General features: G+C 44.4%; 2 protein-coding genes across 3 annotated transcripts; one reads left to right on the top strand and one right to left on the bottom strand.

Moving 5' to 3' along the window:
* Positions 1–342: 342 nt before the first annotated feature.
* LOC135505151 (phosphatidylinositol-glycan biosynthesis class F protein-like) lies at positions 343–4,050 on the bottom strand. Of its 2 annotated transcripts, none has more exons than XM_064924281.1 (6): positions 3,824–4,050; positions 3,363–3,625; positions 3,175–3,266; positions 2,964–3,080; positions 877–985; positions 343–774 (listed from the first exon to the last, which is right to left on the bottom strand). In XM_064924281.1, the coding sequence occupies exons 2-6, from the start codon at positions 3,588–3,590 to the stop codon at positions 661–663; spliced, it is 660 nt and encodes a 219-aa protein (XP_064780353.1). In that variant the 5' UTR covers positions 3,591–3,625; positions 3,824–4,050; the 3' UTR covers positions 343–660. The 2 variants fall into 2 exon arrangements, with proteins under 2 accessions (XP_064780353.1, XP_064780354.1); XM_064924282.1 differs by having other exon boundaries at positions 3,363–3,620.
* Positions 4,051–4,149: 99 nt separating this feature from the next.
* LOC135503765 (cysteine-rich PDZ-binding protein-like) lies at positions 4,150–5,759 on the top strand. Its single transcript, XM_064921907.1, has 5 exons — positions 4,150–4,267; positions 4,645–4,710; positions 4,802–4,856; positions 4,949–5,061; positions 5,184–5,759. The coding sequence occupies exons 1-5, from the start codon at positions 4,156–4,158 to the stop codon at positions 5,246–5,248; spliced, it is 411 nt and encodes a 136-aa protein (XP_064777979.1). The 5' UTR covers positions 4,150–4,155; the 3' UTR covers positions 5,249–5,759.
* Positions 5,760–13,218: the final 7,459 nt, after the last annotated feature.

The raw sequence follows: 13,218 nt of genomic DNA, 5'->3' as shown, positions 1-13,218 counted from the left end.
CCCACCCACCCCCCCTCCCTTTTTCTCCTCTTTCCCCCCACTCTTTCTTTCCGCACACTCTACCCCCTTCCCTTTCTCCCTCCCCCGAACACAAGGTAAAGATTGGAGCAGTTCTCCAGGGAGGAACAAAAGACAAATTACCTTTCAGTACACAGCAACACACACACAGCCACACCATAGTACAGAAAATGAATCAATGAAGTCGTGATATTGAAAGATAGCAGCTAGAGTAATTGGAGCCGTGTGTGTAATGCACAGCTGTGGCGGTCACTGTTTTGTTGTCTGTAATTACCCAGTTACAAGCCTATTGGATCAACCATAATCAGAGGAATACAAAGAACGTCTGTAGAGAACTAAGACTTTATTTGTCAAAAGGGGGAAGTCTGGAATCTTTTTTGAAGGAAACATATTTTACAGGAGAGAGCCTGTCCACTCCAACAGTCCAGTACATATTCAGATACCAATGGAATACAGCAGGATTACGACAGGGATAATGGATCAGCTGCCTGGAGGACTGAGCTATAAACCATATGCACGTACAGAAATGCACACTCTCTCCCCAGTCCATCACTTCCTCACTCACTCTCTCCCCAGTCCATCACTTCCTCACTCACTCTCTCCCCAGTCCATCACTTCCTCACTCACTCCCTCCCCAGTCCATCACTTGATCTTGTAGGTGAGGTGTTTGCGGTGCCAGTGGATCCAGGCGGGGGCGGCGACTAGCCCAGTCAGGTAACCAATCACTGCACCGAGACTGCAGGAGACGGGCCACACCTACAATTGTAGATAGAAAAACAATGTGTAGAACAGACATGGCTTGCTGATATGAAAGGAATTGTGTCAATCTTCTCATGGCCTCTCTGTGTGTGTTCCGACCTGCCAGGGCCGGTCCCAGTCCAATGGGATGGGGAAGGCTCCTAGCCAGGCTCCGACAACACTGCAGCCGACCACCATCTGTAGAGAGGTGTCCCACACCGACATGGCCCTGAAATACACACACAACTATTGTGTATTGTGGTGGCAGCATCATGTTATGGGTATGCTTGTCACAGGCAGGGACTCGGGAGTTTGTTAGGATCAACAGAAATATGAAAGGAGCAAACGTAAAACGTAACAAGAAAACCTACCTTTCTTCTGAAAAAGTAACCCTATGAGAGGGTTTTATTTTTCTGTGGAACAATTACACACATTTTTATGCAAAAGACCCACCATAATGGCTTTCTAAGAGGTGCTGAGTGTTCCTGAGTGGTCTAGTTTCAGTGCTGACTTAAATCTGCTTTCAAATCAAATCAGAGACAAGGTTTAAATACTGCTGCCCATCAATGACTCCCAACCAAATGTACTGAGCCTGAGCGATGTTGACAAAATCTATGGATATTTGTTGCCCTAAGAGTTGTGCAAAGTTGGTAGAATCTTAATGAAAATGATAAACAGTGGTAATGACTGACAAAAGTGCTTCCATCTAGTATTAACTCAGGTGGGTTGAGACTTACCCAATTATGTTTCAGTTAGGTTTTTTTCTTAATTTGGAAAATGTTCTATAACTTTAAAAAGTATAGGTTGTGTAGATTTTTTCTTCTCTCTTTTCAGATTTAATTTTAAGCCAGCAAAATGTGACAAAAGTTCAAGCGGGTGTAGACTATCAATAGGCACTATATAGATATTTAACACACAAAGCATCTTCATTGTGAAGCTTGTGATGTAGTTGTGAAGACTGCCTCCTAGTGGACATAGGAGGGAGAGCAGCAGAGAGAAAGAAGGAGTTGGAGAAAGAGCTGGGCGACATGGCTTAAAAATCTATTTTTCGATATCTCGAAAAACGTTTTTTTTTTTTTAAATAAGCTTTGTTGCACAATTAATTATCAATGCACCATATTTCAAACAGCCAGGAATAATCTGATGAATTCAGGTACAATTGTACCTAAGCCTAAATATAAGCCTTCAACCCTAATTTAATTATTTGATCAAAATAGTTTAACCTGCTTGTTGTCGATGCTTGCTTTTTGTTGTTGCTGCAACAAATCACTTATCTGGCTCTCAAGTCTGTCTTTGAAAATGCTATTTTTGTTACAAATGTAAGCTGAACCATGCACAACCACTAATAATGACTAACTTCTGGTTGCAGGTATAGAAAATGAACACAGGTCTCATAAACAATCTCTCAAGCACAAGCCCACCTGCTAGTGAGTAACCAGCTTAATCTTTATATTAAAGCCAACTTGTATCTATTTGCTTGCTAACCAGGTAGAACAGTTGAACCGTTATGAATACACCCGCCTGTCGGTCTCCAACTGTTTGAACAACATTGCCTGTTCCTTATTTAAATACGTATTTTTATGCTCATGGCACATTTACAAAACACAGACTAGACAGCCAGCACATAACAGTCTGGCTAAAATGCTGCTAGCGGTACCACAATGCCACACGTGAAAGAAACTGAGCATACAGTACATTTTTTACAATCATGTTCATTGATACTCCCGTCTTGTAGGCTCTGCTCTGTTCTACATTTTGTGGAGTTGAGACATAAAAAAGGTACCTTTACAAAGTTGAAGTTCTCTATTACAGTAAAATAATGTCTCAATGTGTTTTGGTGTCCATATCACCGAATCTGTTGGACCAAACCTCAAACGCAAATAGCGAGTTGAAACTGCTTGTTGTCAGAGAGGAAGAAGATGCTCTTTCATTGTTGTTGTTGTTGCGAGTGACAGGGGGAGGGGATTGGTGTCTATGTGCAAGTGGGAAGGTGCACCGTGCACACAGCACAGATGGAGGGAAGGAGATGAGACCAACACTCAGAAAAACAGAAAACCTTTATCGCAAGAATCTAGGTTATTTGGAACTTTGCACTAATTTTGAATTATCACCCAGCCCTAGTTGGAGAGAGAGTTTGACTAGAGAGAGAATAAGAGGATCAGGAAATGCATGAGACCGAGAGAGTCAGAGGTAGATAGAGGTAGTACCCATGTCGGCTGAACACTCTTATCCAAGCCTGGATGTTGGGCCCAAGGACACAGACACACCGCAGAGTGGTTAGACTGGTCAACAACACGGCCAGAGAGAATGTCTCCAACGCAGTCCTAACACAATGAAAAGAGTCAGAAACAGACTTACAACAATCTGACACACCCAATCTTGGCAGTTGTAAACACACATACTCTTGGCAGAACTCACTCCAGTAGCGGTGCTCCATACAGGATCACTACAGTGTGGAAGAACAGACAGGAGAGGAGCAGGTAGAGACAGGAACGTACCAACCGAGACACCTGAGGGAGCGGAAGAGGAAATTATCAGCTTAAACTGTTCAGTACTGGTCTGATATAAAACTGATCATAACCTCAGATGTGTGTGTGCCTCTGTACCTTGTAGGTGATAGTGTGTTTCTTGGTGGGGGAGCTGACCCCCAGCAGCCAGAACAGGGTGATGTTGACCACAGCAACGGCCCCGGCAACAGAGTACAGCCACAGCAGGTGTGTCCCGTACACAGAGAAACCTGGCACTAGCACCGCTGGCACCACTGTCGCCATAAACACCCCTGACGCCATGATGGCGTGGCTGGACGCCATCTGTCTGATCTCCTGGTCCCACATGGTGCTGGAGAGAGGTCTGGTCAGATCTACCTGTACTGAGATAGGAAATATGGTGTTATGGTATCATGTTACATCGACTGAGAGGAAAAAACGTAGCCGTTACATGGCGAGTCCACAACCCCCTGTACAATAAAGGCATGGTTAAAACATGCAGACTTTAACAGCTATTAGCACAAAACCAACTAACTAGGGAAGATACAAACAGTGCCAGTGGATATTCTGAATCGCCTTACATTGAGAACCTCTTGCTTCTGAGATGTTGCGACGTTGACGTTTTTTGGCTGCTAGCTACTGTTTTTGTGGCCTAGCTAGCTTCATCCTCAGACGTATGACAGTAGCTACTATTCTAAATTAGACAAATTTAACTATACGTGACAGTTTTTCTACATTTCACATAGACACGGACGATAATGTAGTGTTCATTCATCAGACTCACTCACTTCCGTAAACATGGTGCCGGGCAAGGTCAAATGCTTGGACCCACCCTACATTGACTGACATATCTGGCAGCCAATAAGGATTTACCCCACCAGGGAGATCAACGAATCAGATTCGGATGTCCCAGATGAACGGGAAGTTTACATCGTTGTTGACACACGAGCTACACATTGAGCTACAATTTCTTAGCGAAATTGTTGATTTTTGTCTAAACAAAGAAAATATGGTTTGCGACAATTGTAAGTACGACCTTTTCAGGATTATTCGAATTTCTGTCCGTAAAGCATGTTATAACGCTTACGTTAGAAAGCGATGCTGTGTTAGCCGATGGCAGATATCTTAACGTTACTCTGGCTAGTTAGCTGGCTAGCTAACGTTAGTTGATTATGTTCATCTGAGCAACAATATCTATTTGGAAACTATTGCAGAAGGCTTGTTTTGTTGTTTAGTCTACGTAATTAACATGCCCTATTGTGTATCCGAGAACGAACGAGAAGTGTTTGTGTGACTCCTGCAGCTAGCAATGAATTCCTATCTCGCCCCATCTTTTTTTCTTAATTTCTCCTATTTCTTAACTTTTCTTCCTCGTCCTCTATCTCTTCTCTTTTTCTCTCAGGTGAGAAGAAGCTGGGCAGGGTGATAACTCCAGACACCTGGAAGGATGGTGCGAGAAACACTACAGGTAGAGTATTGTAGTTACAGAATTTTGTATTCCGATGTTTAGAATTCATTGATACTCATAATTCATTACAGTATTGTATTATGTTTATTAGAGAGCGGTGGGCGGAAGCTGAACGAGAACAAGGCTCTGACATCTAAGAAGGCCAGGTAAGACCATTGTTGTTTTTGTTGAATGATGGGAGCTGGTTGATGTTGTATATGGTCATTAATATGTTACAGTAATATGATTATGTCAACAGGTTTGATCCTTATGGGAAGCCAGGAAAGTCAGGCTTTGGCATCTGCAGAATCTGCAAGAGCTCTGTTCACCAATCAGGATCTCACTACTGCCAGGGCTGTGCCTACAAGAAAGGTACTATATCTACCTAAGCACACACACCATGTTTTATTACATTTTGGTCACTCTTTCAGAAGCAAATTGTGTGACACTTTCACCTGATAACAATCTCCCTTATCTGACTTTTTCTTTCTCAGGTATCTGTGCCATGTGTGGGAAAAAGGTTCTGGACACCAAGAACTACAAGCAGACCTCTGTCTGACAGGCTTCTGACAGGCCACCAGGAGGACCAGAGGGAGAGGGGAGGGAGGAGAAGATAGAAAGGGAGGAAGGTGTGCACGAGGAATGACGACTTTATCCTGTTGTTGAGACCCCCTGACTGTCTAAAACACTCATAGCAGAGTTGCAGTCAAGGGGTTTTTACTGTGTGTGTGTGTGTGTGTGTGTGTGTGTGTGTGTGTGTGTGTGTGTGTGTGTGTGTGTGTGTGTGTGTGTGTGTGTGTGTGTGTGTGTGTGTGTGTGACATGTGGAGCAGGGTTTCCCTCCCTGTTGTAAAGCTCCTATCATTTTCAGCTTTGTAGTAGCAATACGTGGCCAGCACTGTTCCACACACCAAATCGGAGGCTACTTTTAGTTTTAATAGCTGAACTGATGGTTTCTCTCCTGTTGTGTCAAATCTGCTCTGATACAGGAGTTTCCTTTTATTGATTCTTTGTGAATTATATCAAGTGTTATGTTTGAGTGCATTAAAATATTCAATATGTAACGGCAAAGACATGATTATTTATTACCTTTGTGTACGAAATACCAAAACATTACAACAAGTATGTCTGTTCAGTGTACATGGTCTTATTCAGTAGGAATGATCACGAGTCATTACCCTCTTCTGTCTTGCCGTGTTCACGTGCTCGTCGTTTTCTCTGAGATTTCTGACTTTCTAACTGGTACATGTATAACTACAACCAGCTAGCTAGTCGGAAATGTCTTGAGTTTCCTAATTCTGACTTGCACGTGAACATGGGATCTCTGTCATCTCTATGCCCCACAGTGATTGGTTTAGAACCTCTGTCATCATCATCATGATGTGACACAGCATGATGTAACTGCCTGTGTAACCCAGGGTCAGGTTAGAGAACAGAGGTTGGCTAAGTCATTGACATTTAAATGTCCTGTCTGTCCTCAGGCTCTCCACTCTACCCCACCATACACACATCCAGCCTGTTACACAAAAAGGAAGAGCCAAACCACTACCGTCGTAGTGATGTCGTTTTATTGAGAACACACATGATTTATGAAAACAAATATGGCAACATAGAGAGAGGAAAACATTGTTGCACATATTAAGAAATTAACACAGTATAGAAAACATTAGAAATACCTTCCTAATATTGAGTTGCACCCACTTTTGCCCTCAGAACAGCCTCAATTCGCCAGAGCAGGGACAACAAGGTGTCGAAATATTCCACAGAGATACTGACCCATGTTGACTCCAATGCTTCCCACAGTTGTGTCAAGTTGGCTGGATGTCCTTTGGGTGGTGGACCATTCTTGATACACACAGGAAACTGTTGAGCGTGAAAAACCCAGCAGGAGTGTAGTTCTTAACACAGTCAAACCAGTGTGCCTGGCACCTACTACCATACCCCATTCAAAGGCACTTCAATCTTTTGTCTTGCCCATTCACCCTCTGAATGGCACACATACACAATCCATGTCAATTATCTCAAGGCTTAAAAATCCTTCTTTAACCTGTCTCCTTTGTACACTCAGTGCATCTAGAGTAGGACATTTTGGCTTATGGCTCCCAAGTGGGTGGGCCTATGCCCTCCTAGGCCCACCCATGGCTGAGCCCCTGCCCAGTCATGTGAAATCCATAGATTAGGGCCTAATTTATTTATTTAAATTTAGTGATTTCTTTCTATGAATGGTGGGATGAACTCAATACAATCTTTGAAAATGTTGCATTTATATTTTTGTTCAGTATATTTATGTACAGTAGAATGTTTTAAGATTGCCAGGTTTCTAACTGAGGCTAGCTTGAAGGCACCAATTTTTCCACACACACACAACATGCAGGTGGTCACGTTCGACTATTGATCTTCTGAACCCCACGCATCACTAGACACATGTACAGACACACACACACACACACACACACACACACACACACACACACACACACACACACACACACACACACACACACACACACACACACACACACACACACACACACACACACACACACACACATCATTATAATATACACACCAACACCAGAAAAGCCATGTTTCTCTCTCATGGATAACATGTGATTAACATGTGATTTGTCAGTCCAGAACTTCAAGCAGCTTAAAGCAGTTTGAAACACATTCCGAGTTGAGTGAGAGAGAGAGTGTGAAGTACTCACGCTGCCTCTATAACCACGGGAACTCCAGCTGGCTGTAGTGCCTCAGATATCGCCATGGCAATCTGCTTGGTCAGATGCTCCTGGACTGGTGAGGGGAACAGTGCACATGCACAGAATGTTGGATATTTGTTACAGTAATGTTCTAAGGTAATATGTATATGTCCTTTGTACCATATGCACTATGTATGTGTATGTAAATTAGCGTGTGTGATATTTCCGTTTTTTATTTTTAATACATTTGCAAAAATGTCTTTAACCTGTTTTTGCTTTGTCATTATGGGGTATTGTGTGTCAATTGATGAAGGGGGGAAAAAATATTGAATCCATTTTAGAACAAGGCTGTAATGTAAGAAAATGTGGGAAAAGTCAAGGGGTCTGAATACTTACCTGAATGCGCTGTATTCTGTTTGAAAAAGTTTGGAACCACCAAGACTCTTCCTAGATGAGCAATAGGGGGAGAATGGCCTTAGTCAGCGATGTGACCAATAACACGATGGGCAGTCTGATAGAGCTTCAGAGGTCACTCCACCAATCAGGCCTTTATGGTAGAGTGGCCAGACAGAAACCACTCCTCAGTAAAAGGCACATGACAGCCCGCTTGGAGTTTGCCAAAAGGCACCTAAAGGATACTCAGACCATGAGAAATAAGATTCAAGTACAGAGCGATTCTTGATGAAAACCTGCTCCAGAGCGCTCAGGACCTCAGACAGGACAACAACCCTAAGCACACAGGCAAGACAATGCAGGAGTGGCTTCAGGACAAGTCTGTGAATATCCTTTGTTTGCAATTCTGCAACACACTGGCAAAACACTACACACGGTTTCTTACATTCAACACTTCGTTCAAGAATTAAATTTCTTGCAATCAGTTGGAAATCACACATACCTGAAATTTGCAACACCCCCACACACACATGAAAACATTTATAAAGTAATTGAACACCAACTAGTCTGAGCCTTAGCACTATAAATAGACCTCAGGTAAGCTCACCTCTTTTGTGAGAACTTTGCAAACATGGAGGCAGCGAGAGCGAGAGGAAGAGGGAGAGCGAGAGGAAGAGGGAGAGGGAGAGCGATACGAGGACAAAGAAGGGGACCAGGCAATAGACGGAGACATATTTCTGATGACATTAGGGTCACTTTGGTGGCCCATGTCATAAATCATGGCATGACGATGAGGGAGGCAGAGAGTCCAGCCCAACCGTAGTCGCTGCACGGTAGCATCCATAATACAGACATTTAGACTGGAGAACAGGTATGTCTTCAACTTTCTACACTAGACTGTAATTGTTGCACATCATTCTGCATCAACGTACAATACAATGTAGTCCTACAATAGTAGGTCTATGCTCCCCAGTGATATTATTTTTTGGTATAGTGCTGTGAAGTACATGTAATACAGTTGTGATGTTACTGTGTACAGTATGACAGTACAGTATGTTAAAAATTACCTAACCAATGACATGATATTCGTGCATTTTCTACAGCACTGCCAGACGACCTCCTGAGGGTGGACGGCAACGTCTGTTCACCATGAACAGGAACTGGCCATTATCAATCTAGTGTTGGCCAACACCACCATCCGCCTACATCAACTAGGAGAGCAAATCATCGCAGATCACACAACATTCCATAATATCAACCGTGTCAGTAGATCGACACTCTGCCACAATTTGCGTCAACACCAACTTACGAAGAAGCAGCTGTACAGGGTTCCATTGGAGAGGAACAGCATTAGAGTCAAAGACCTTTGCTATGACTATGTGCAAGTAAGTGCCACTGTACTATACTGTAATACAGTAATGGCAGTAGATTATGTCCTATTGGCACTGCATAGATACATTCAGACAAAGCAGCATGTGGCAGGGGCACCTGCCTTGCCTGGCCTGTAGTTTTGACTGAATGTGTCTGACCCAAACCAACTCCCACCCCTATCCTTGTGTGAAAATGTAGGCATTGTAGTCCTGTGTTTTGAGTTACACCATATTCACGGTACAGTGAATGCACTTTCTGTCACAGAGAGTCCTGGACTTTGATGCAACTGCACAGCCTCATGAGTTCATTGAATCCAGCTTCATCAATGACAATCTAGCTAAAACCAGGCGTCGGGGCCGGAATGTTACAGAGCCGTTGTGAATGTCCCTGGGCAGCGCGGGGGGAATGTTACAGAGCCGTTGTGAATGTCCCTGGGCAGCGCGGGGAATGTTACAGAGACGTTGTGAATGTCCCTGGGCAGCGCGGGGGGAATGTTACAGAGCCGTTGTGAATGTCCCTGGGCAGCGCGGGGGGAATGTTACAGAGCCGTTGTGAATGTTCCTGGGCAGCGCGGGGGAATGTTACAGAGCCGTTGTGAATGTCCCTGGGCAGCGCGCGGGGAATGTTACAGAGCCGTTGTGAATGTCCCTGGACAGCGCGGGGAATGTTACAGAGACGTTGTGAATGTCCCTGGGAGGCGCGGGGGGAATGTTACAGAGCCGTTGTGAATGTCCCTGGGCAGCGCGGGGGGAATGTTACAGAGCCGTTGTGAATGTCCCTGGGCAGCGCGGGGGAATGTTACAGAGCCGTTGTGAATGTCCCTGGGCAGCGCGGGGGAATGTTACAGAGCCGTTGTGAATGTCCCTGGGCAGCGCGGGGAATGTTACAGAGCCGTTGTGAATATCCCTGGGCAGCGCAGGGGGAATGTAATAGGACAAAGAGCCATTGTGAATGTCCCTGGGCAGCGCGGGGGGAATGTAATAGGACAAAGAGCCGTTGTGAATGTCCCTGGGCAGTGCAGGGGGAATGTTACAGAGCCGTTGTGAATGTCCCTGGGCAGCGCGGGGGGAATGTTACAGAGCCGTTGTGAATGTCCCTGGGCAGCGCGGGGAATGTTACAGAGACGTTGTGAATGTCCCTGGGCAGCGCGGGGGGAATGTTACAGAGCCGTTGTGAATGTCCCTGGGCAGCGCGGGGGAATGTTACAGAGCCGTTGTGAATGTTCCTGGGCAGCGCGGGGGAATGTTACAGAGCCGTTGTGAATGTCCCTGGGCAGCGTGCGGGGAATGTTACAGAGCCGTTGTGAATGTCCCTGGGCAGCGCGGGGAATGTTACAGAGACGTTGTGAATGTCCCTGGGAGGCGCGGGGGGAATGTTACAGAGCCGTTGTGAATGTCCCTGGGCAGCGCGGGGAATGTTACAGAGCCGTTGTGAATGTCCCTGGGCAGCGCGGGGGGGAATGTTACAGAGCCGTTGTGAATGTCCCTGGGCAGCGCGGGGGAATGTTACAGAGCCGTTGTGAATGTCCCTGGGCAGCGCGGGGAATGTTACAGAGCCGTTGTGAATGTCCCTGGGCAGCGCGGGGGGAATGTTACAGAGCCGTTGTGAATGTCCCTGGGCAGCGCGGGGGGAATGTTACAGAGCCGTCGTGAATGTCCCTGGGCAGCGCGGGGGGAATGTTACAGAGCCGTTGTGAATGTCCCTGGGCAGCGCGTGGGAATGTTTCAGAGCCGTTGTGAATATCCCTGGGCAGCGCAGGGGGAATGTAATAGGACAAAGAGCCATTGTGAATGTCCCTGGGCAGCGCGGGGGGAATGTAATAGGACAAAGAGCCGTTGTGAATGTCCCTGGGCAGTGCAGGGGGAATGTAATAGGACAAAGAGCCATTGTGAATGTCCCTGGGCAGCGCGGGGGAAATATCACCTTGTGTGCCACCATTAGTCTGCAAGGAGTTCTCCATCACCATGCCACCCTCGGTGCCTACAAGACTGCACACATAATCATATTTCTGGATGCACTACATAATGCAGTTGTACAGGACGGACCAGAGCAGCCCAGGTTTGTTGTCATCTGGGACAATGTTGGTTTCCACTGGGCTGCTCTGGTCAGGGACTGGTTCACCAACCACAATAACTTCACAGTAGAATACTTGCCCCCTTACTCCCCATTTCTCCCTTACTCCCCATTTCTCCATCCTTAGAAGGAATTATTTTCGCCTTGGCGTTGGAAAGTGTATGACCGCCAACCACATGCCTCTTCTGCAAGCAATGGAAGAGGCATGCAGAGACATTGAAGTGGGGTCAGTCCAGGGATAGGCAAGGCAATATTTCCCCTGTTTCCTAGCCAGGGATGACATTGCTTGTGATGTGGATGAGGAGATGTGGGCAGACCCTAACAAAAGGCGGGATCCATAAACCATTCACCCCATCCCTTACAATACTATTTTTTGTTTACCATTGCCCTGTAATTTTACAGTAATAATTTTTAATTCCGTGAGCTTACAATAACATATTGTATTGATTACTGTACTGTAATTCTACTTTTCTTGTTTGTTTTTTTTTGTTGTAAAAACCCGAAACGGCAAAAAAATAAGCTGTATATGTTTTCTGAAGCCTTTCTATTTTTGTGTTAATTGAAATGTGAGTAGATGTACTGGAACAATCTTTCACAGCCTGTATGAGAACATTAAAAAGGTATACAAAGTACTTGTCACGTTCTGACCATAGTTCTTTTGTGTTTTCTTTGTTTTAGTGTTGGTCAGGACGTGAGCTTAGTGGGCATTCTATGTTGTATGTCTAGTTTGTCTATTTCTATGTTTGGCCTGATATGGTTCTCAATCAGAGGCAGGTGTTAGTCATTGTCTCTGATTGGGAACCATGTTTAGGTAGCCTGTTTTGTGTTGGGTTTGGTGGGTGGTTGTCTTCTGTCTTTGTGTCTATGCACCAGATACGATGTTTTGGTTGGTTCACAATTGTTGTTTTGTATTTTGTAGTGTTCACGTTTATTGTCCTTATTAAACATGTTGAACACTAACCACGCTGCCTTTTGGTCCTCCTCTCCTTCAACGGAAGAAAACCGTTACAGTACTAAAGACAGCAGTGTTTTGTATAAAGTACATCAGTGTGTTGCTGCTTTGAAAGAGTCATTCTAATGGTGCATGTGTAACATTTGGTTGCAAAAATACCATTTTGAAAAAGGATTGTTAGGTTTTGATTGCAGAGTTTCATTTTGACATAGAAGTGAGATGTTTATCTCCAAGTGTTGTCTTATTTGACTTGTGTGTAGAGTTTTGACACAATGAGCCAAATTCCACAACAAGTGTGTAAGCAATCACAAATAATGACGTAGTTTTATTTGTACTTTACCTTACTATTCATATTTTTTGACAACTTTTACTTCTACTTTTGATACTTAAATTTGATCAATTACATTTACTTTTGATACTTAAATTTGATCAATTACATTTACTTTTGATACTTACAGTTGAAGTCGGAAGTTTACATGCACTTAGGTTGGAGTCATTAAAACTCATTTTTCAACCACTACACACATTTTTTGTAAACAAACTATAGTTCTGGCAAGTCGGTTAGAACATCTATTTTGTGCATGACACAAGTCATTTTTCCAACAATTGTTTACAGACAGATTGAAGATGCTGGAGGAAACATGTACAAAATATCTATATCCACAGTAAAAACGAGTCCTATATCGACATAACCTGAAAGGCCGCTCAGCAAGGAAGAAGCCACTGCTCCAAAACCACCATAAAAAAGCCAGACTACGGTTTATAACTGCACATTGGGACAAAGATCATACTTTTTGGAGAAATGTCCTCTGGTCTGATGAAACAAAAATAGAACTGTTTGGCCATGATGACCATCGTTGTGTTTGGAGGAAAAAAGGGTGAGGCTTGCAAGCCGAAGAACACCATCCCAACCGTGAAGCACGGGGGTGGCAGCATGTTGTGGGAGTGTTTTGCTACAGGAGGGACTGGTGCACTTCACAAAATAGATGGCTTCATGAGGGAGGAAAATTATGTTGATATATTGAAGCTAAATCTCAAGACA

The sequence above is a fragment of the Oncorhynchus masou genome, chromosome 18, assembly GCF_036934945.1.
Source record: "Oncorhynchus masou masou isolate Uvic2021 chromosome 18, UVic_Omas_1.1, whole genome shotgun sequence".
Taxonomy (NCBI): domain Eukaryota; kingdom Metazoa; phylum Chordata; class Actinopteri; order Salmoniformes; family Salmonidae; genus Oncorhynchus; species Oncorhynchus masou.
The sequence above is the reverse complement of the archived record's forward strand: the minus strand, read 5'-3'. Positions and strand labels throughout refer to the sequence as shown.

Bases quoted from the DNA above. Each gene is read 5' to 3' on its own strand.
- LOC135505151 (XM_064924281.1), bottom strand. From the start codon at position 3,590: ATGTGGGACCAGGAGATCAGACAGATGGCGTCCAGCCACGCCATCATG. The intron at 3,267-3,362 runs GTACAGAGGCAC...CCGCTCCCTCAG, and splicing joins AACACACTATCACCTACAAG to GTGTCTCGGTTGGTACGTTC. The intron at 986-2,963 runs GTACTACCTCTA...TGTGTATTTCAG, and splicing joins AGAGTGTTCAGCCGACATGG to GGCCATGTCGGTGTGGGACA.
- LOC135503765 (XM_064921907.1), top strand. From the start codon at position 4,156: ATGAACGGGAAGTTTACATCGTTGTTGACACACGAGCTACACATTGAG. The intron at 4,857-4,948 runs GTAAGACCATTG...TTATGTCAACAG, and splicing joins CTGACATCTAAGAAGGCCAG to GTTTGATCCTTATGGGAAGC. The intron at 5,062-5,183 runs GTACTATATCTA...TTTCTTTCTCAG, and splicing joins GGGCTGTGCCTACAAGAAAG to GTATCTGTGCCATGTGTGGG.